The 22708-nt window shown below is 36.8% G+C and overlaps 1 protein-coding gene across 1 annotated transcript in view; it reads right to left on the bottom strand.

Annotated features, from left to right (window-relative positions):
* Nucleotides 1–9459: 9459 nt before the first annotated feature.
* LOC148303765 (uncharacterized) overlaps nucleotides 9460–22708 on the bottom strand; it is a 107240-nt gene continuing 93991 nt past the window's right edge. The window contains exons 5-11 of the mRNA XM_088269381.1: nucleotides 22471–22663; nucleotides 18828–21660; nucleotides 17793–17966; nucleotides 15906–16145; nucleotides 13761–14422; nucleotides 13147–13256; nucleotides 9460–11819 (exon numbers count right to left, since the gene is read on the bottom strand). Of these exons, the coding sequence (XP_088125507.1) occupies nucleotides 11107–11819; nucleotides 13147–13256; nucleotides 13761–14422; nucleotides 15906–16145; nucleotides 17793–17966; nucleotides 18828–21660; nucleotides 22471–22663 (4925 nt within the window). The 3' untranslated portion in view covers nucleotides 9460–11106. The remainder of the gene's footprint in view (nucleotides 11820–13146; nucleotides 13257–13760; nucleotides 14423–15905; nucleotides 16146–17792; nucleotides 17967–18827; nucleotides 21661–22470; nucleotides 22664–22708) is intronic.

Genomic DNA, 22708 nt, shown 5'->3' with positions numbered 1-22708 from the left:
TGCAGATAAGGGTTAATTTTTTTTTATATTTACAAATATATACACATGTATATTAAAATATTTAAAATATTTTCAAATATATGTGGAAAAAACTATATAGTTGTTATTTTATCATACATTATATAGTCTATATATATATTTACTCGTTTATATAGCCTTCGACGTTACCGGGTTCTTACGCTTGACAAATCAGTATGTGCAAGCCGAATGTGACATTTGTTAGTTGGAATGTCACCATCGTAAATTGACACAAAATAAATTTGACAAAGTCAATGTAACTTTCGTAAACTAGTAAATTAAATTACACTGTGGTGTATCAACAAATAACAAAATTAGTTTTTAAGTAATTTGTACATTTAATTATACGTTGCTTGTCTTTGTGATTTTTTTTTACAAAAATGTGTTTGTGTAATAGTATTTTAGTTTGCTTCTGGCAATATTTTAATGGCTCCATCAATTTGTGTTTTAACTTTTTTTATTATTTATTCTAATCAGACACTGGATTATTGAACCTACGGATAAATCAATATATAGGTTGTTTTTTTTAATAATAGCAATAAATTGATGTTGGCACCTGCCATGTGACATGTTGCGCCATCTTGTTGTAACCCTGTGTCACATCAATGCCATTCTACTGAGGTACGAAGAAGTCAGTAATCATGGTTCTGTAGCGCTCTCCATTGACCGTAACATTCTGGCAGGCATCGTCTTTAAAGCAATATGGGCCAATGATTCCACCTGCCCATAAAGCACACCAAACAGTGACTTTAAATGTATGTAAGGGCGTCTCGACAAAGGCTTCTGGGTTTTCTCCACTCCGAATTAGGCAATCTGCTTATTGACATAGCCATTTAACCAAAAATGTACCTATTATTTTTTGACATCTCATCAAAGATGAAGAAGAATATGGAAGTCTGGGCATTTACAGAGCTGACAACCGTCACAGGCTGGTTTAACTGATCACTTTACACACGTGTAACATTCACCAATTCTACCCATTATTGACAACCACACTACTCAAATTCTTGGAAGTTATATATATATGAACCAATTTTGAAACATTATTCTTGAATCACTAGAACTTCACTAGAGACATCTATTGGTGAAATGAAAAGAAGCTTTTTTTATTGAGCAGAAACTCTTTTATTAGTCAGTAAAAGAGTCAAATAAAGGTCGTCAGCCCCGTAAATGCCCAGACTTTCATATTCTTCTTCATCTTTGATGAGATGTCAAAAAATAATATGAAAATAACTCATGTAATTGGAGATAATCCAGATTTTGCGAACAAGTATTTGGACACACTCAAAATGTAAAAATGTACCTCATCGGTGAACAAAGTTTTGCATTGAAAAGGAGGATCAAGCTGAATATTGTTTTTCAGCAGAAGAAAGTCTGTAGTTCTCGAAACTAGTCATGTTGAATGCTATATATTTAAATCATCACATTATTGTCCCAAATTAATAAATACTATGTTTTTAAAATATACCAATTGACATTTTAAAGATTTTTTTTGTTAACTTACTCAGTTACCCATTCAATACTTCGATTGGGTTCACAGCAGCCATCTTTGATTGGATTTAGAAAGCTTTTACATTTAGTAGAGACGCTTTTATTTGTATGCGAGATCCGAACACAAATAATTTCGCATACTGGGCAACGCCTGAAAACATGATTTTCACTTTTTTTTTGTATACAGCTTGTGGTTTGACCGCGGTTTTTACCCTATATTAAGGTATATATATGCCTCTTGTGTACCAATGTTTTGATTTAATATATTTTAGCATAAGTTTTTGGCAGATGGTGATAAGAAAAACAGTGATCACTTCAAGAAACACATCCGTAGTCTAAAGGCAAAGGGGTATATCTGTCTCAGACCAAATTTTACAGGAGAGCGAAAACAAAATTGTGAAATTCAATAACTCATTTTCAATAACACATATCTTTCATATCTTAATAAAACTAAATAAATATTGCAACTACAGCTTTATCCTTTTGCCAGCTTATGGAATACACTATTTTAGACATTTTGTGGAACAAACTTAAACAGATAACCCTTTGCCTTTACACTATCGACATTTTAAATACAGTGAAACCTCTATCATTCCTCGAATAATCGCTTTCCCGGATGTGTCGTTTATTTCTCCTACCCCAAATTCATTTCATACAAAAATAGTTTGCATCCATTGTTTCTCTATTACGTTATTACCATATTCATAGTTATACCGATGTATGATAGATGTGCGAATAGTGAAATAAGGAAGGAATGCAAAGCTGAGATAAGCATTATCGATAAAATTAAGAAAGGTGTGTTGAGATGGTTTGGACATGTAGAACGAATGAGTGAGGAAAGAACGGTAAAACAAATTTGTAAGGCGAATGTTAGTGGGAAAAGAAGCAGAGGAAGACCGAGAAAAACATGGCACAATCAGGTATGCCAAATACTTGAAAGTGGTCAGGTTAGGAGTCGTAACAATCGGCGGGTATGTATGAGGAGATGCATGAACGTGGAAGAGGCGAAGAATGTTTGCAAGGACAGAGTGGTGTGGCGCTCTATTCTCTCTGCCTACAGGGGTAGGGAAGCGGCGTGATGGTTAGTTAGTTAGTTAGTTATATTACCATATTCATAGTTTAAATTACGGTGCATAATTAACATATTTTATCAATGTTTTTTAACATTCTTCTAAAATTTTTACATTCTATGAAAATATTCCAAAGTGCGGGATAGAAACTATCAACAGCTTGTGTGACGCAAGATTGACAGATATAGCTGAAGTGGTCGATATTGATGAAGAGGAGTCGCTGCCTGTACCTTCATTTTTAGAAGCATGCACATTCTTTAAAAGATTGAAAACTTTTTACTACGCACATTCTCAATAACCGATGCCGAAAAAATATTTTTTGCAAAGCCGAATTTACTGTTGACTTACGAAAATAAAAGATTAAAAAACAAATGTCGATCACAGATTATTTACAATGCAATCAATTTTAATATTTTTTTTGTTCTTTATAGTTTTGTATTTTTTTTAAATAAATACATTTGTCCACATCTAAAGGTAGGGGTAAGTTGTCCGCCTCCGTAGTGTAATGCTCAGCACGCGCGGCTACCATTCTGGAGGTCCCGGGTTTGATTCCCAAGGGGGGTAAAATAAATATAAGTGATTTTTTCACTGTAATATTTATTCAAAATTACCATGGACTAGTACCTGAAGCGGAGGGCTGATCACCTTTCCTTCATGTGTAAACGATCAAGATAACACTGCGTTTATATGACACAGTGCCCTATGCACCATTGGGGTGCGGATAAGGGTTCTATTATTATTAAAGGTAGGGACTGACCGGAGCATTGCGTCGTAACGCAACGTCGTAACATCGCTCGCGGCGAGCATCTGAAACAATGGATGGAGCGCTCGGCTCGCTGTACTGACTATATGAATGCTCGCTTTGTAACGTGTTACGTTACGGCGAAATGGCTCCGGTCAGTCCCAACCATAAAATTTATATTCTCCTAAGAATTTTAACCTACCAAGGGTTATGCATATTGGGTATATTCACTCTATCGTATCTCCTTGTGTGTTGACTTCTTAATCCCGCATTCATTGTTTATTTCAATAGGTTCCTTTAAAAATTATTAATAGAGGTTTCACTGTATATGTATTCAAATATAATATAAAGGCTGTGAATAATATTTTTGGATGATGTAAAAATTTGATTATAAAATCTTTGTTGTAATAAAAAATTATTTGTTAAAATTTTTATTTTAAATTGAGATCTCAAAAAATTTGTGTCGAAATTTCGCAGCAATCCAATGGTTGATTCAATAATAACTTAAGGAGATTTAAGATTTTGAACAAATAAACGCTTTTATTTATGTATATAGTTATTTTTAAGGAATGCAATATGTGTACTTTTAAATCCATTCACATAGAAATGTAATTTTTTGATTTGTAACAGTCTTTAACCAGAAGTGCAATATGTAAACTACATTTTGTATCCATTTATAATGATTGACTTTTATGTATTAGTTTTAAATATTATAATTTTTATTCAATTTTGATTTACTAAATGAATAATCTATTTTTTAAGATAAATTTGTATAATTTTTGTTAATAAAATATTTCTATATTTTTGGTAAAATTTTGTTTTTTTTTTATTAAATAAACCAACTAACTAATCACGCCGCTTTCCCGCAGAGGTAAGCAGAGAGAATAGAACGCCATTGAATCGTCTTTGCAATCATTCTTCGCCTCTTCTATATTCACGGTCCTCTTCGACCTATCACAGGCTGCTTTAAGTGATTACCTCTATACACCAAGCGCGGTCCGTCCATACATGCTGTGGATGCTCCGCATCCCTTGCATTTTAGAGTAAAAAGATTTGGACTTCTATCCTTAAACAGCAATACTGCAATTTAAATATTTTGGTATTTCTACAGCGACCTTAATGTGATTTTTGTACAAAAATGCCGCTTTCCAGATTATACAAATATTATTATTATAAAACATTGTGCATATATCGTCCCGTCTCAGCGTACCCGCAACAAACGACACGATACAAAGATCGCGGGCGAGTCTAAATACACATACATTCTCAAATACTGTGAAATGGGTAAAACGCCCGTACGCAAGCAATACTTGGTCTGGAAGCGATGTGTAAACCGCATGCACAGTGCCAGAACCTACGTTCTTTCCGCGCATGTGCACTGAGATCCGCAAGCCAACATCCATATCAACTGTATACGATATATTAATATATTAGTCATTAGACAGCATCCAACATACAAAAAACGTCTTTAATACCAATTTGTATTATGAACAGAATCACATACTCTATTGGATTGTTCTTAGTGCGCATTGCTTTGACAGTTTGCTGCTTTTGAGCTTGAATACTGAAGTCAAATTGTTATTGAATATTATCAACCTGCGATTTACTTCATAATTTAAATAAATAAAAATGAATTGATCATGTTTTTTATATGTAATTATTAATTTATGGATTTATGGAGATGGCGTCTAGATGTGCATATTTGATATCTAGTACGTAGTAAGTACGAGTATAAACATTTGATGTCCAGCATCCCTTCTACAAAAAGTCACCGACCGCCACTGCTATACACGTGTCACATTAATCATTCTTCTTCAAACCCTTATCCACACCCGATGGTGCATAGGGCACTGCAATGTTATCTTAATCGTTAAACATGAAGGAAAGGTGATCAGCTCTCCGCTTATGGGACCAGTCCGGGGTAATATTGAATAAATATTTGAGTGAAAAATCACCTTTATTTGTTTGATTCCCCTTGGGAATCGAACCTGGGACCTCTTGTATTGTAGCCAAGTTTGCTGACCACTACACTATAGAGGCGGACACTTGAATAGTCCATTTGCAAACCACATTATGTTCAAAAATTAAGTTTTTTAGAATTTTTTTTAATTAATGTTTTACTTAGTAAATACCACTATTTCTCCCAGCAGCGTGATAAGTTAATGGCCAAATATTGAGTTGTGTATATTTACAGAAATAGTGGTATTTACTAAGTAAAACATTTATTAAAAACCGATAGATTTTACCACAAAGTGACTGCCGAATCAATTAATGAAATTTTTAGAAAATGACTCCAATCGGTAGAAAATTAAAAATAATAACGTCCATATTTAACTATAATAACGTCCATTTTAATCTGCCAAAACTCGTTAAGTTAGGAATGAAATGGAATAGAAAAATCAATACTCTGGCAAAACCGCAATGCCGATCCACAGTTCACTTTCTAAAATCTCTCAAAAAACCTCAAATCGGTAGAAGATAATACTCTACTGGCTGCCACCATTGGCTAAAAAACTTAATTTTTCTACATAACGTGGTTTGCAAGTGGACTACTCACTTGACATTGGTGTACAATATTATTTTTTGACATCTCATCAAAGATGAAGAAGAATATGGAAGTCTGGGCATTTTCGGGTCTGACGACCGTCATAGGCTGGTTTACGTGATCACTTTACACACGTGTAACATTCGCCAATTCTACCCATTATTATCAACCGCACCACTAAACTTCTTGGAAGTTCTATATATATATATGTGAACCAATTTTGAAACATTGACATTTCATCAAAGATGAAGAAGAATATGGAAGTTTGGGCATTTACGGGGCTGACGACCGTCATAGGCTAAATAAAAAGCTTATTTTAAAACTCACCAATAGATGTCTCTAGTGGAGTTTTAGTGATGCAAGAATTCTTGCATCACTAAAACTCCACTAGAGACATCTATTGGTGAGTTTTAAAATAAGCTTTTTATTTAGCCTATGACGGTCGTCAGCCCCGTAAATGCCCAAACTTCCATATTCTTCTTCATCTTTGATGAAATGTCAAAAAATAATACGAAAATAACTCCTGTAATTGGAGATAATCCAGATTTTGTGAACAAGTATTTGGACACACTCTAAATGTTGTAGGTATGCAATAATAAAATGCGTCATTGTGTTATTAATTATTCATTTATTTTTATAAAAGTATTTCAAATGTTACAGTTTTAATACACAATGTCAGGAAAAACATATTTACAAAAGTCCTTAAAACAAATGTCTTTGACATATCTTAGTATAGCACCGTAATAAGCTTAAAACGTAATGGTGCCAATTCACAAAGCCTTCCGCTAACATCAAAAGTATAATTTAATTAATTAAAATTAACTTTGTTTTAAAATCACAAGAAATATTTTATTATCACTTAATTTTGTCCGCCTCCGTAGTGTAATGGTCAGCACGCTCAGCTACCGTTCTGGAGGTCCCGGGTTCGATTCCCAGGGGGGTCAAATAAATATTAGTGAGTTTTTCACTGTAATATTTATTCAATATTACCCTGGACTGGTACCTGAAGCGGAAGGCTGATCACCTTTCCTTCATGTGTAAACGATCAAGATAACACCGCGATTATATGACGCAGTGCCCTATGCACCATTGGGGTGCGGATAAAGGTTTTATTATTTTTTTATTATTAATTATAATGTCTACCGGTTTCAAAGCTAACCGCTTCTTTTTCAAGACTGATTAATACTAAACTTTTCATCAAAAAACTCATCATCCCTGATCCCTTTTGGCTGTAACTGCTAATCAACGCAAAAAATCCAACTGAGATCTACCCAAGCTCTTTTACCTAACGGCCAAAAAAAATTGTTAAGTAGATAGTGTTTTAGTATTAATCAGTCTTGAAAAAGAAGCGGTTGGCTTTAAAACCGGAAGACATTATAATGTTACGGCGCAATATTTGTAGCAACTATGACCTTGTGCGCCTGCTAGGGGCAGGGCGGGGCGTACGCAGGGAATGTTTACGTTAAATCCCTTATGAGATGGATGTAGGGGAGACTGCACACACTTTTCATTGTACTGTCATGGCCACCTGTTGAATAAACCGATTGCATCCTAATTATGAGTTATTATTACCTATACCCGAGCCCCGTAATAATAATTAAGTTGTAATAAAATATTTATAGTAATTTTAAAACAAAGTTATTTTAATTATAAAATGGAAAATCGCAAAGTTATTGCTTCAAATATAAATTATATATAATTTAATTCTTCTCCAACACTTAAAAGCAATGGAAACATGGCGTTGTTGATTTTAAATGAAAGATGGATGGTGGTGCCAAGAAGACATGGGAAACGTGTTTCGATGCATTCAGCATCATTATAAAAAGTAATATTGTGTTTGATCATGATGCAGAACACATCTTAACACGTTTCGCAATTGATTTCAAGAAATAGTTATGTTTACAAGGTAAAAAAAATATATCCTTGAATATGTTCTAAGTAAAGCAATGACAACAAAATTGTAAGTGTGTTTGTATTGTTTATATGAAATTCTCGTTGATAAAAATGGTCAATAATTAAAAATCAGCTGTCAAAAAGACACCATGTTTGAGTATACTTAATTTTGCCACACACATTTCAACACCTTGTTATTTTATTTATTGTTTCGGCACCCACATTGTGGTAACACTTGATTAAATTGCCAAAGACAAACACTTGAGTTATATTTATTGAATTATAACGACTAGTTTCGGAAGCTATGCTTCTATCTTCAGGTCTAAGTATAAACGAAACTAGTCATTATAATTAAATAAATTACTTTTTTTGATGCCTTTAATTAAATTCAATCAATGCATTTTCGTTGTATTTTCAATATTAAAGAAAAGCTTTGAGAAATGGCTCCAATACCAACAGGAGTTTGACTCAAAATAATTTTTAGAAAACAAATTGTATCATATTTAAAAAATGAAGAGAGATAATTGTTGTATGTAACAAAACGACTGAAAAAGAATAGTGTAACATTCGCCAATAAACAATAAATGTATTTGCAAATACAAAAAATTGAGTTAAGGGAGATCACTGTAATATCTCTTAACTGCAAGTTTAGAGAGATTACTTTAATCTTGATATTACTGTAATATGTCTTAACTGCAAGTTTAGAGAGATTACTTTAATCTTGATATTACTGTAATATGTCTTAACTGCAAGTTTAAAGAGATTACTTTAATCTTGATATTACTGTAATATGTCTTAACTGCAAGTTTAGAGAGATTACTTTAAGATTAAATCAAGATTGATATTACTGTAATATGTCTTAACTGCAAGTTTAGAGAGATTACTTTAATCTTGATATTACTGTAATATGTCTTAACTGCAAGTTTAGAGAGATTACTTTAATCTTGATATTACTGTAATATGTCTTAACTGCAAGTTTAGAGAGATTACTTTAATCTTGATATTACTGTAATATGTCTTAACTGCAAGTTTAGAGAGATTACTTTAATCTTGAAATTACTGTAATATGTCTTAAATGTGAGTTTAGAAAGATTACTTTAATCTTTAGATTACTGTAATATGTCTTAAATGTAAGTTTAGAGAAACATATTACTTTCATCTTCAGATTACTGTAATATGTCTCCTATGTAACACATATCAAATCAGATCTTTGACACTGTAAATCCAAATCATTTTGCTGTTTTTTCTCTGCTAGTTTCTTAAATATGAATACATAAAACGTTTTATTTTAAATCGTTTCATTTCAAATGAATTTTGAAAATAAAAATTAGAATTCAACAATTGGTGAATTTGTTTTAAAATATTAAAATTAAATAAATTTAAAAACAATTATGGTAAATGTATAATGACTTAAATTTAAGTTTTATTTTAACAGTCGAAAACTGACATCTTCATCACATGAAAATGTTTGAAAGAATATAAACTTAAGAAAAATAGTAATAAAAATAAAATACTAATATATATATATATATATATATATATATATATATATATATATATATATATATATATATATATATATATATATATATATATATATATATATATATATATATATATATATATATATATATATATATATATATATATATATATATATATATAAAACACAAAAAATATAGCAAAAAATAAAATATAAGTTTATTGAAGGCACTTGGTTATTATTTCATAATTATTAGATAAATTTGCATTTATATTATTTTGTCAATAATATTTAATATGGCTTTGTTACTAGATACGAACATACATAAAAAATTAAAGACTAATATATATTATAAACATGAAGTTTTGATTGATAATTTTTCAATGTAAAATATCAATATACAATTGTCAACACGGTAGGTATCGTAAGTCTAAAATGTACAATTGACTCAAATACTTTAAACACGGTCAGAATTTATATGAAAGTATATTCAAGAGATATAATTTATAGGTGTCTTTACTGAGTTAGTGTCTATTGTTTTTATACGAAGGGAAGATGGAAGTCTGAGGGTTCCAGGGCTTACGACCTGGCTGGCTTGAGTGATCACTTGGCAAATTAAGTAATTTTACTGAACACCAATAATGCGATCATTTTTAAAGTAATAAATATATGTATAAATAAGCTGTTGTGAGATGCGTTTGGTATATTGGTGAAAATTTTGGTGGATGTGGAATATTGAAAGATGGTGCTGCCATCAGTTAAGAATATGTGAAATTTATAGCTTTCTCCAATAGAGTATTATCACTCGGGAGGAATATCTAATATAAAATACTCAACCTATAAAGGATTGTGTAAGACTTGTGAAATGTTTATAACAGCCGATTTATGTTATCAATATTTTCATTCATCATTTCCATTTGCGAAATTTGCCTTCGTAAAAACGTTGTTTTCGTAAGTTGGTAAAGAATGACGTCACAGAAACAAATCCACGCTACTACTATTACAGCTCTATAAAGCAGATACATAAAGGGATACGCCCCATAATACACCTGATGACGTTAAATTTGATAACGTATAGCGGTATCCGTTTTTCGTTTGATTCAAATATGTAAAGTTTAAACCTTCATATCTCCCTTACTTCTCTACAGATTCCAATACGAATAGTACCGATAGTCTTGTGATTTTTCATATTAATTTATTAGCCAACACATCATGAGAATGATCCATTGAACATACAGGTGAGATTCTTTCATAATTCGTTCATATATAGTTTTAAATATTCAATTTGATTGATATTCAAAAGCGGAATGGGAATGTTACACAAGTAAATAAAGTGATCACTTAAGCCCTGGAATAGTCAGACGTCCATCTCTCTTCATATAAAGACAAAAGATGCTCTCAGTTAAGACACCTTTAATATTGATATATCATCCGTAGGGTGAAAAGTCCTGTGTCTGATTTTTTTATTTTTTTAAATGTTAACAGAGAATTTTGGAATTTTTCGCGGTGCATTGTTCCTGTTATCCAAAATTCTCTAAATACAGAACACTAACACAACCTTTTTCAACAATGACATACAACACAAAATAGAAGACAGTATTCATGTTTTAAATTGAATTAGTGACGTATGCTACGGGTGAAAGGTTATTACGGACCATTTGATGATGACTTTTTCCCCTAGATCTATTGAAATTCTGATTTTTTAATCAGTCCCAATAATTATTATATCATTGTGCATGTTGACTGAGAAGATTACAAATTTTTTACATTCCAATTCTGATTTAGAAATAATTTATCGTAAATTTTGTAAACGATTTACAAATTTACACTTAAATACATCGATTTGTAGCGTAGATTAAATTTTTTAATAAAGTCTGTTAGTGCTCTCTGTCTTTTTACTCTTTTTCGTTATTTTAAACCAGCCGGCTGATTTGTTTGGGTCCTTGGGCATCGAAATAGAACGAGATAGTCTTTCTCTCTCTACCGAAGTTCTCTTCATGCCCTTTTGCGGTGAATCTCTTTCGAGGACATCGTTGGACAAGCTCTTCTTGTACTCTCTGGAGCGGAGATCGTTTTTGCTCTTAGACAGTGTCCCGATGTTGTGACTTATGTTCTCCTTGCTGCTGTCGTGTGCTGATCTTAATTTCCCGTCGGACTTTCGTAAGGTTGACGTGCCATTGGAGTTTGCAGCCCGGACATTTGTGTTAGGTCTTCTGGATAGTGTGGAAGTTCCTGATCGGGTTTGCACGGATCTTTCTTCACTCGGGCGGGCGTCGTACTTCGAACTGCTCAGATTCTTTGTAGAGGCCGATTTGCCCTTACCGAAAAGAAACCCTGACTCTTTCTTAACTGGTTGTTTCGGCGCCGCCTTGTCTGATCTTTTGAGAGTAGATTGCTGGTTTTGGGAGTAGTTGATGTCGTATCCTTCCCTGTAGAACCTCGGTTTCCACGGCGCGAGGACTGAGAACGATCGGGACACTGTTTTTGTCTGAGGTTGGAGCCTCGAAGAGTTGATCGAAGACACGTCGTCCCTCGACCTTCCGCGAGACACTCGCCCAGTAACGGGAATATCACCAACTGCAACAATACCCAAAATAGTCAAAATATATCGTTTATATATTATTTTGAGAAATAAAAGACTTAGTTTTTTGATCCACTCACATTTTTATTAACTAACTAGTTTAGGCAACAACCTGTTGCCCTCTTCAGGGTTTAATTTATGACTAAACATATATATATATATATATATATATATATATATATATATATATATATATAAAAAGAAACAGTGTGCAAGTTGTTGGGTTTTGATAAGGATAGGGGTGGGGGTATTTTAAGGAGATATATATATATATATATATATATATATATATATATATATATATATATATATATATATATATATATATATATATATATATATATATGTTAAGTCATAAATTAAACCCTGTGAGGGCAACAGGTTGTTGCCGAAACTAATTGGTTGTTAATAAAAATGTGAGAGCATCAAAAAACAAAGTCTTTTATTTCTCAAAATAATATATCAATATGATCCAAAAGTTAATGGTTTCAATATTCAAAACAAATATAGTTTAACTTAACCTGTCTAAGAGTATTGCTGTACTGTATGGTCGTCCAAAGAAAATTTTCCTTATAGGAGTATGGACTTACATGAACATCCGCGCTTGTGACTAAAACCCGGTTTCATTTATCTCTAAAATGGCACTTATACTGCCATCTGTGGTTGTATTCAAAGGCTAATACCACACTTCAGATAATTGTTCTGTTTTACCCATAACATTTACCTTAAAACAAAGTTATGTGACGTCATCGTAATGACGCTATCAAAGAAAACACATGGAATAAAACATCAATAATTTTGATATAAATCAACATGATTAAACATTTCAGTGTGTAAATATTTTTTTTTCTAAGAAAATATGTTGGTTATATTATTGATTGATATAAAATTACAAAAAAAAAACTAAACCCCCAGATACAGTTTTGTTAATTATCCATTTATGACTCTTTTATACTTATTCAAGCCGTGATTGATCACCTTGGCTCTTATATATAATATAATAATAAGAATAATAAAACCCTTATACGTACCCCAATGGTGCATAGGGCACTGCCTCATATAAACGCAGTGTTATCTTGATCGTTTACACATGAAGGAAAGGTGATCAGCCCTCCGCTTCAGGTACCAGTCCAGGTTAATATTGAATAAATATTACAGTGAAAAAAACACTTACATTTATTTGACCCCCCCCGGGAATCGAACCCGGGACCTCCAGAACGGTAGCAGAGCGTGCTGACCATTACACTACGGAGGCGGACATATATATAATAATAATTATTCAGACAACATAATAATTATTCATAATGTATTGATTGTTTTTACCAGTGGGAGCATGCAGGTAGACAACGCTCCTCTGTGACTGTAGACTAGACTCTCCTTCCGTGCTGCTGCCGGCTGGACTCCCGGCTTGAGGAGCTCTGCGCCTCCTGGTCCTATAAGTATTCAAACAATGTGTTAAGAATAAATCGCTCACTCCTTTCAAGAAAGTCATAAATCAAAAATTGACAATTTTCAGTTGTGCATGTTTTCGGAATGCCCAGAAAATGTACTATATCCCAGCAAAAGCGGCATATTTTTAACTTAATATTTATCCGCAACAGGGCAGAAAGTGTTGTTTTTGCATTTTGAAGAAAAAGTATTGTTTAATTATTTATTTAAATTTACTAAATATTTTTCAAATGGAGAAAAAAGCTTCAGGTTTTACCTAAAAAAATTGTATTATATTTTTAAACTTTAAAAACGTTCTCCAGAAAAATCAAGTTTTTTGATTTATGACGTTTTTGAAAGGAGTGAGCGACATGTCCAAACCAATCTCAACGTACCTTTTTTAATTTTATCAATAATGCTTATGCCTTGCATTTTTTCTTCATATCACCATTCAAACATCTATCATATAACGTTTTGCTGCTGAGTACTTGAGTAGTATTTATTCTTACCTTATATCTGTTCTGCTGCCCGTCAGCTCTTGTCTGCTTCCCCTGACATCGTGTTTGCTGGAATGGATCTCCGAAGTGTTTCTGTCATCGATCAGATCACCCCGACTTCCGCCGTACCCATTCTTCAAAGTGGTGCTCTTGCTGGTCTTCGATCCGCTGTGGCTCCGAGACCTTCGTTTCTCTCTGTAAGGACTCATCGGTGGCTTCTTCAGAGCCCCATCATCTCTGTCTTTAAAGTGGCCCTCGTCCTCCGAGTTGCTGTGGATTTCAGAGATGTTGTGCAAGTCTCTGCGGTTATTATTGTACTTTTCCCTGCTGTAGCTATTGGCGAGAAGGTTCTGGCGAGAATCGAATGTGGGATTCCCGTTTTGCAGATTAGTCAAAGAAGAACTCTTGTACTTGCTGTCAGGCTTGACGGATCTGTCCAGAGCGTGTACGGAACTCGACAAAACCTTTCCTGATCTCGTTAGAGTTGATTTTCCGTTAGTTTCTTGGGATCTCTTTCTCAGGGTGTTTGTCTTTGAGCCGCTTCCGGTAGATTCTTGGTCCGTGTCGCCAAAGAAACGCAGGTTTTTGGTTGGAGCCTTGGATCCCGATGTGTATCTTTTCGGGGATATATTTGATTCCTCTTCAGTCGTTGTTAAAACACTATCTTTCTCCATCTGAAAGTAACAAATGACACCATTAAATGTCAGATTGACACATTGCAGGAAATGTTTAAAGCCTCTCTCTGCCAACACACTGTTGGTAGAGAGCGGGAGACGCTTTTAAGCATTTTCTATTTGCTTACTTTTGGTAGGGCGCGAGATACGCAACACTGTACATTGAAAGCTGCCCCGCCGCATGCCCAGATCTGATACAGAAGCATCTAGGCTTCCTGACAGATCTGCTCTTGCAAAGCAATATTTTTTTTTAACTAAGTTGCAAAATTTATTGAAAATGTGAAACAATATAAAATTGTATCCCGATTTTACTGTGAATTTACATTTAAAAGCTTTCAATATACCTGTCACTGCCAATCTAAATAAATACAAGTTTGTAAATCCGTCACCAAATTTTCTAGAAGTACCCCGTTTCGCAACATAGGTAGAAATTTAGTACGCAACATAAACAGAAGTACGCAACATTGTACAGATGGGAATAGGGTTTGCGGTTACTTGTGATTAGTATACGACCCTAATTAATGTACTAATTAGGGTCAGGGTTGATGAGAGAACCGCCCGGCAACAATGTGTTATAATTCATTGCATCAATAACTGATTTGTTGATTTCTTTTATCGGAACTTTAAATAATCCAACTGTAATATAGTTTCATTAAAGACTGACAGACTGTAAACACTATAAAATATACACACAATCTGGACTTATTGTTGAAACATTTTGATTGTTCAGATTACAGTGCATTCGTATTAGCAAGCTGGTAGTTTGACTATCATAAGATGTAATTAGTTGAATATTTCCTCTATGGGAGTCTGAATATAATATGTATATTATATATACCCTCTTACACAGTTCACACATGCACATTTTCTCTCATAAATATGTGTTCATTTGCTAGATCTGCACTAAATATTTTTTAATAATCTTTATGTTCCTGTGGTTAGCTATAATTGGCTTGTTTAATGTATATCTTTTAATGTTTTGTTTTACATATCGCTAACTCCTTTGAAGAACGTCATAAATCAAAAAATAAGATTTTTCAGGAGAACGTTTTTGAAGTTTAAATATATAATACAATGTACTAAAAATAAATATCAAGCCACTTATTGAACTTTTTACTGTGCAACAGATCTTTTTGGGTAAAACCTGAAGGTTTTTTCTCCATTTGAAAAATATTTAGTGTATTTAAAAAAGTAATTAAACAATACCTTTTATTCAAAATGCAAAAACAACACTTTCTGCCCTGTAGCGGGTAAATATTAAGTTAAAAATATGCCGCTTTTGCTGGGATATAGTACTTTTTCTGGGCATTCCGAAAGCATGCACAACTGAAAATTGACGATTTTTGATCTATGACGTTCTTGAAAGGAGTGAGCGATATGTTGCTATTAACCCAAATTAAATAAAATAAATAAAAAAATAATAAAACAAATATTTATAAAAAAAAAATAATCAAATAAAAATATGAAATGCCCTTGTTAGTACCTTGCTATCCTTCTTCTTCCGGGACAGCCTGTCCAGGGATTTGAACCAGCCGCTGCTTCCGGCCGCCTCTGTCCTCTTGCTGAGTGTCCCGTGAGCCCTGTGAGCCCTGTCATCTCTCTCTTCCCTCTCCAGCGCCTCCCGACTGCTGGCGCGCCGGGCCTCGCCGCTTATCTTCCTGTCCGAGGGAATGGCGCTGGGGGGCGGAGTCGCCAATCTGCGTCTCTGGCTGTAGTCGAAATCCTGCACAACAAAATATTCTTTAACAATGTTCACCTTCTGCCTCTGCAAAAACGTCGTCAAATTGCTGAGATTATATTTCTACTTAAAATAGCTTCTAGTTCAATTGAATTCATGTCAGGTCCCCCTGACATCGACTGTCACTTAACCCTTCACTGCATAGTGTATCAAATTTGTTACATACCCAAAAGTTAGTGTTAAAACGTTCTTTAAAAATAAAAGTAACCATTCTTTGTTGTTACTGATGAGATACATTCATAACTCACGTATATAGTTCATAATTTAGCCAAAAGACGCGCTATGAACGCCAAAATAATAACTTCACTTGTCTCTCGAAAACAAACTGTCAATGCAGTCATGCAGTCATGCAAAAAAAAGTCATGCAGTGAAGGGTTAAGTATAATTGTCCTTTTCTTGAAAGTTTTCCGCAGATACTTTGTGGCACATTTTATAAAATCTTAATGAAATTAATTAACTTTGTTTTCACCACTTTTTCATTAATAGGATTTTAGGGTTTTTATGGAGAGAGTGTTTTAATGTTTTTGATTTAAAATCAACCCTGATGATGACAAGGTATTGTCAAAACCGGTAGGTTAAATTGTATTAGTAAAAAAAGTGGTGAAAACAAAGTTAATTAATTTTATAAAGATATAATTGTCCTAGTTCCGAAAAACTAATGTTTGGATAAGGGAAAAGACGAAGGTAACATGATAACAGGATCAAAGAATCGCGGAACTAAAGTGGAACTGGGCAGGTCATGTGGAACGTGTGTCTGAAGATAGATGGACGAAGAAGGTGCTTGACTGCAGGTCTAGAACAGGACGCAGAAGCGTGGGTAGGCCCCAGACAAGATGGTTCGATGACATTAGGAAAGTGGTGGGCCTGCAATGGAAGAGAGTCACGTTCAACAGACAAGTGTGGAAGTCCAAGAGGGAGGCCTTTGTTCAATACTGGACACAAGAAGAAGGCTGAAGGAAACAAGAAGTAAAAAGAAGTATGAACCCTTTCCACTCTTACCATTTTTTCTCATAACTGATCAGCTACTCTGATCAAAAAAAAATGCGACGTTTTTCTACCATTAAAATAAATATTTTGGGTCCCTAATTTTGAGACACTCTGTCTGGCAATTCGTATGACCATGTTAATTAAGATTAACTGTATTTATCTGAAATATTTTTTGGTAGAATATACTTGGGTGATGGAGAAATCAGTGATTAAAGTTATACCTGCGCCGGGCCAGGCATTGTGGCCCACGGAGCTGCCTACTAGAATTCAATTCAATTCAATTTATTCAATAATTAATATATACATAACAAACAAACATTTAAGGCGTATACATTAAAAAAACAAATTAAAAAGTAAGCAAGAAGACTCTTGTTAAATGTGTAGAAGAATCCCGCTTCGGAAAACTCCTTCAGACACATGGAAAAGATCAATATCCAATGTGATATTGTTCAACATAGCGGTAGCTCTTCCTACAGGCATAACCATCGGCAGGTTGGTCCTGTGTATAGGAATGTGAATAATCTACGCCGACGCTGTCTTAGGTAACTATCGGGAACATACAGAACATAGAATCATACGGGCCAGAATGTCTGGCCTACAGAGTGATAAGAGTTAAAGACAGGTTATATATAAAGGAATCCTCACGGAGTGGTATGCCAGATCTGCATCTCTCCTGCTGCTGCGGCTGGGTCCCCGGTACTCCGTGTACCTCCTCCTCAAGTCCTCCGCGTTCTCTCTCTCTCTCGCAGCAGCCGCACTCTCACTCTCCTTCACCTTCTTGCTCTTCTTCGAAGAGTCACGGGAGAAGAGCTGCTTCACCTGAACACCACGGAAAAATCCCCATATAAGCACGAGTCGTATAACCGTAGCTCTTCAAATATCTACCTATTTCTAAATGTGCTTATCTAGTGATGGCCTAAATATGGGAATTGAGAAACACAAATTGTAAGAACCTTAATCAAAACTCTAGTCTGGAGTGTGCTGTTATATGGAAGCGAAATGTGACATTTAATGTGAAATTTATTATTCAATTTCAATTCAATTCAATTTATTTATTTCAATTAATACATACATACAAACTATAAAAAAAAAAAATTGTATACATTAAAATATATGCAAGAACTATTGCTAAAGGTGTAGAAGAATCCCGCTTCGGAAAACTCCTTAAGACACATGGAACAGATCAATATCCAATGAGATATTGTTCATCATAGCGGTAGCTCTTACTACAGGTATAACCATCGATCGGCAGGTTGTATATAGGAATGTGAAACAATCTGTGTCGGCGCTGTCTTAGGTAACTATCGGGAACATACAGACCAATGTTCCGGATAATTTCAGGATTATCCATCATATTATCCGCGCAACAATCGATAATAATGCGTGACAATTGATAAAATTATGACCTGCCTGGGAATCAAACCAGGGACCTTCAGCATGATGGCCAAACATGGTTACCACTACACTAATGGAGGCCGCCAATTATCCTCACTTTAGATTTTTACCTTTAGCTACAATATATATTACTATGAAAAAATATAATGATAAGCTTCCACTGTCTACTCGGGTGTGTTTTGAAGACTGACTTCATTAAATACCCAATCATTACAACAGTCGAATTAAAATTTTGTTATTATTTATGTAATATTACTTTAAAGAATGGTTGTTTTTTGTTCTTACCTTCTCTAAACCGCTTATTTTCTTGGAAGCCTTCGGGGGCTTAGAGTCCAGCTTGTCAGCAGCACTTTTCCGCTCTTCAAATTTGTCGATCCGCGGGTCGTAGAAGCTGCCGTCATCGATGCTTCTCTCTCGGTGAACAAACTCCTCCCGCCGGGACGTCGTCCTCCTCCTGTCCTGTCGGTATTCCGAGTTGTCCCGGTCGTAGTCCAAGGAGTATCTCGACTTGGGCGGGGAATGGTTGTCCTCGGTGTGCTGCCTTTCGCTGGCGATGAGAAGAGAGGATGCGAAGCCTTCGTCTTCGCTATCGTTCCTCGGATCTCCGTTTCTTACGGCCCCGAAGGCTCTGGAAGACGAAACGGCTCTTTTCGAGTGAATGTCTCCATTCGAGTCCTTCCTGTAGTCGTTCTCGATTCCGGAGTCGGCGAACTTGTTGTCGCGGTCCCGGTCGTTTTCGTATCTGCTCCTCGAAGACTCCGGCCCGGAGGTCTCTCCTCCGTAGCCCAAGTCTCTCCTCTCCTCGGAGTCGTGCTGCCTCAGGGATCTGGAGCTGGTCTGCTCCGAATAGTCGATTTGGCTCCGGAAATGCTTGTCGCTCTCGTAGTGCTTGTTTCTTCTCAGAGAGTTGTGGTAAGTCTCCGGTCGGTCGGGGTCGTACTGATCTTCCGGATGACTCTTGCCTCGTTGGACTATCTCCGGATTGGAGGCGTAATGGTCCCTGCCATGGGCGAACTTTTCCTGTTTGTACTTCGAGCTGACGTACCTCGACTGGCTGTTCAGTCCGTCTTGACTGGTTCCCTGACGGCGCGGAGATCTCGATTTGTACTTCTTGATGTCGGGAGAGTACCTCGGCCCGCTGACCTGAGAGTCCAGACTCGGGGGCTCGTATTCGGGCTCCGGAGGGAAATACCTCACCGGTTTCGGCGGCGAGAAGTATTTGGTCTCCGCGGGCTCTTCGGCCAACCGCCGGTCGATGAACTCTCTTCGGTCGATATCTTCGCCCGCGACCGGTTCGAACAGAGACGTCTCCGGGTTGAATTTAGACTTGGAACGGTGCTCCGTTTTACTCAAAGTCCCGTCTGTATCCCGGCTCGTATTCAAAGTGTACTCGTCCGTGTACCCGGATTTAACCTTTCCGTCATCTCTGTAATATTTCGTCATCTCGGAGACGTACCGTTTGGTCGCTTCGACGGGATTCGCATCCTCGACGTCGAAGTCCTTCTCGGGAGTGTACCTCGGGCCCGCGTTATTACCGGGACTTATCTGGTCTCGATTTTTCCTGGCGTTCAACCTGGACTCCAACAGATCTCTTCGGTGACTCAGCTCGGCTTTCTTTTTATCTAATTCGAAATCCCGCTCGGTGGAGCTTCCCCTCAGTCTGGCGTCCATTCCGTCGGCTCTGCCTCGAGTCCTTTCGTAGTCGACGAATCGCCGATCGTGCGACTCGTCTAAAGGATATTCGTTCGCGTAGTCGGGTTCTTTGTCCAAGAACGATCGCTGCCCGAAGTCCTTGAATCGCGGCGTGATGGGGCTGTCCGTTTCGGCAATCAGATCTTCCAAGTGCCTGTAAGGATCGTCGCCTATCTTTCTTCCGCTGTACGCGAAATCGGTGCGATCGCGAGAATAAGAGGACTGCATTCTGTGTTCCTCGTAGCCTAGGCCTTCGTCTTCTTCGGAATGATGTCCCGGCCGAATTCCGGGATTCACGGTGGTGTGAACGGTCTGTTTGGATCCGAAGTTGTCTCCGTTGCCGCAGACGACTTGGGCGTAAATGATGCCCGGCCCGTTCTCTGGGACGGTTTTGTTCACGGGACTGGGGACTCTTTCGGGACTGAGCGACCTCATGTACAAGTTGGGGTCGGGACTGACGCTGGGCTTGGTGTAGGAAAATGGCTGGTTGTTGTTGTGAGCGGCGACGCTGGCGGGAGCGAGGAGAGACGCCTTCGGAGGAGGAGAGAACTTATCTTTGTTGAGGATCTTAATCATGGTATCGACGGTTTGACCTTTAGTTAACGGTAATTTCTCGGGCGGCTTCTGACTGCTGTGGATCATCTCAGAGGGCTTCTCCGATTGTACGCCGTTTTCCAACGACTCTATCGTATCTTTGATAGATCTCTTGATATCTTTGGAGCTCAAGTTTTTAGTGTCTATCTCATCTATTAGCAATTTTCTGCGTTGCGTCGATTTGGGTAAGGTGCCGAATGTGTCGATAGTTTTCCTGGCTCGACTAAAGGATTCGTCGTTTCCAGTGAGAGTCTTGGCTCTTTTGGGGCGAGCCGGGGGCTTGGGCTCTTTGATCCTCGGCGGCTTTTCGACCGGGTTGACTTTGCGCTCCGGAGAAGAGGAGACCGCCCTGTTCGAGTTCTCGGTAGAAAGAGGTTTCTGTGTCGGTTCTAAAACGACCTTTTCGACTTTAGACGCTTTTGACTTGAAATAGTCTTCCGATAAATTGACGCTAGGCGATTCGATAATCGGGGATAACTGGCTCTTCTTGCCTAACACGGAGTTAAGATACTCTTCCGACTCGCTTCCCGTCCTTTTCCTGATAGGTCTCTGAGCTACGCTGGACTTGAGGTCGCTGACGTCGCTTTTGCTTCTCTTGACAGCTGTCTTCTTGGCCTGTTGAGACGAGCCGAGGTCCTCCTTGTCAGTCTTCTTGAAGAGATTGAGGAGTGAGTTTTTCTTGGGCTTCTTGGCGCTCACATCGCTGACGGACCTGGTCAGCGAAGACTTGAGGTTTTCCGCCGGCAGCTGAGACGTGATACCTAGTTCCTCGCTCCTTCTCCTGGGAGGATCCGAAGAGTTGATGTCGAGGGTGGGCCTGTTACGGCGACGTCTAAAAAATCAATAAAACAATGTTGAATAAGAGAGATACAAATGATTATGATAGGATTAAAGTATCTATATTCTATATCAATGGCAAGAAAAACAAACAACTCGTGACGTCATCGAGTGTGTCGTCATTATTTGTCTTAACTACAAAAGTCTGAACCTCAAAACTTGCGACCGCTGTTACAGGTTTTTCATTTTAAATGGGACCGACTGACTGTGCTTTTTATCAAAAACGATATTTGGAAACATTTGACTGTTTAAAATTATAAAAATTAAAAAGGGGAAATTTAGCTAAGAAAACTAGCTTTTATAATAGTAAAGTTAAAATCCAAATTAAAATCCATATATTAACCTATCGGCGAGTGAGTTTCTGCGGACAAAGCTGTATCTGGGTAGTGTTTTTTTTGCTATTTTTTTTACTTTTTATAATTTTACATGAAAGTCGATGCTATAAGCAACGTATTTTCTTAAATAAATAAAAAATAAACACTAGTAAACATGATTTAACGAAACATCGATAATTTTGTCATAAATCATGTTTTAAACATGTTTCGATATAAATTGTTCTAGCTAATTAAATATGTTTTTATTTGAATCTGCTCTTTGCTCATTGCTGGGAGGAAACCGCGTAAAACTCCTCAGGAGAATGTATCTGCCACACATGTACGGCCATACTCCTTCGAGGAAAGTTTGGTATGGTCGTACATGTACGTCCATACGTATTTCGGTGGATTTCGATCTCCCAGGCTAGGTTAATATGACGCATTTCAACGTCCAAAGACAGATATGGTTGTGGATAGAGCGTCGCACTGACCCCCTGGCTGGTAGCGAGTGGAAGCGGTCGGCGGGCAGGCCGCGCGGCGGGCCGGAGCTGCACGTGGACCTCTGGGCCTGCTGCAGCACGAGCTGCGCCTCCCGGGCCAGCTGCGCGCGGGAGAGCCCCTCCAGCGGCTGGCGGCGCACGGGGGCCGCGCCCGGGGGGCTGACGGCCGGGCCGCGCGACGGTCCTGACGAAGGAACACACTCAATTAGTAAGGAAATTCATAGAAGAA

The sequence above is a fragment of the Brachycentrus maculatus genome, unplaced genomic scaffold (genome assembly GCF_059751285.1).
Source record: "Brachycentrus maculatus isolate JH-2025_06_01 unplaced genomic scaffold, ASM5975128v1 h1tg000349l, whole genome shotgun sequence".
NCBI classification, from domain to species: domain Eukaryota; kingdom Metazoa; phylum Arthropoda; class Insecta; order Trichoptera; family Brachycentridae; genus Brachycentrus; species Brachycentrus maculatus.
Note: the sequence above shows the minus strand (reverse complement) of the source record. Positions and strands in the feature narration are given on the sequence as shown.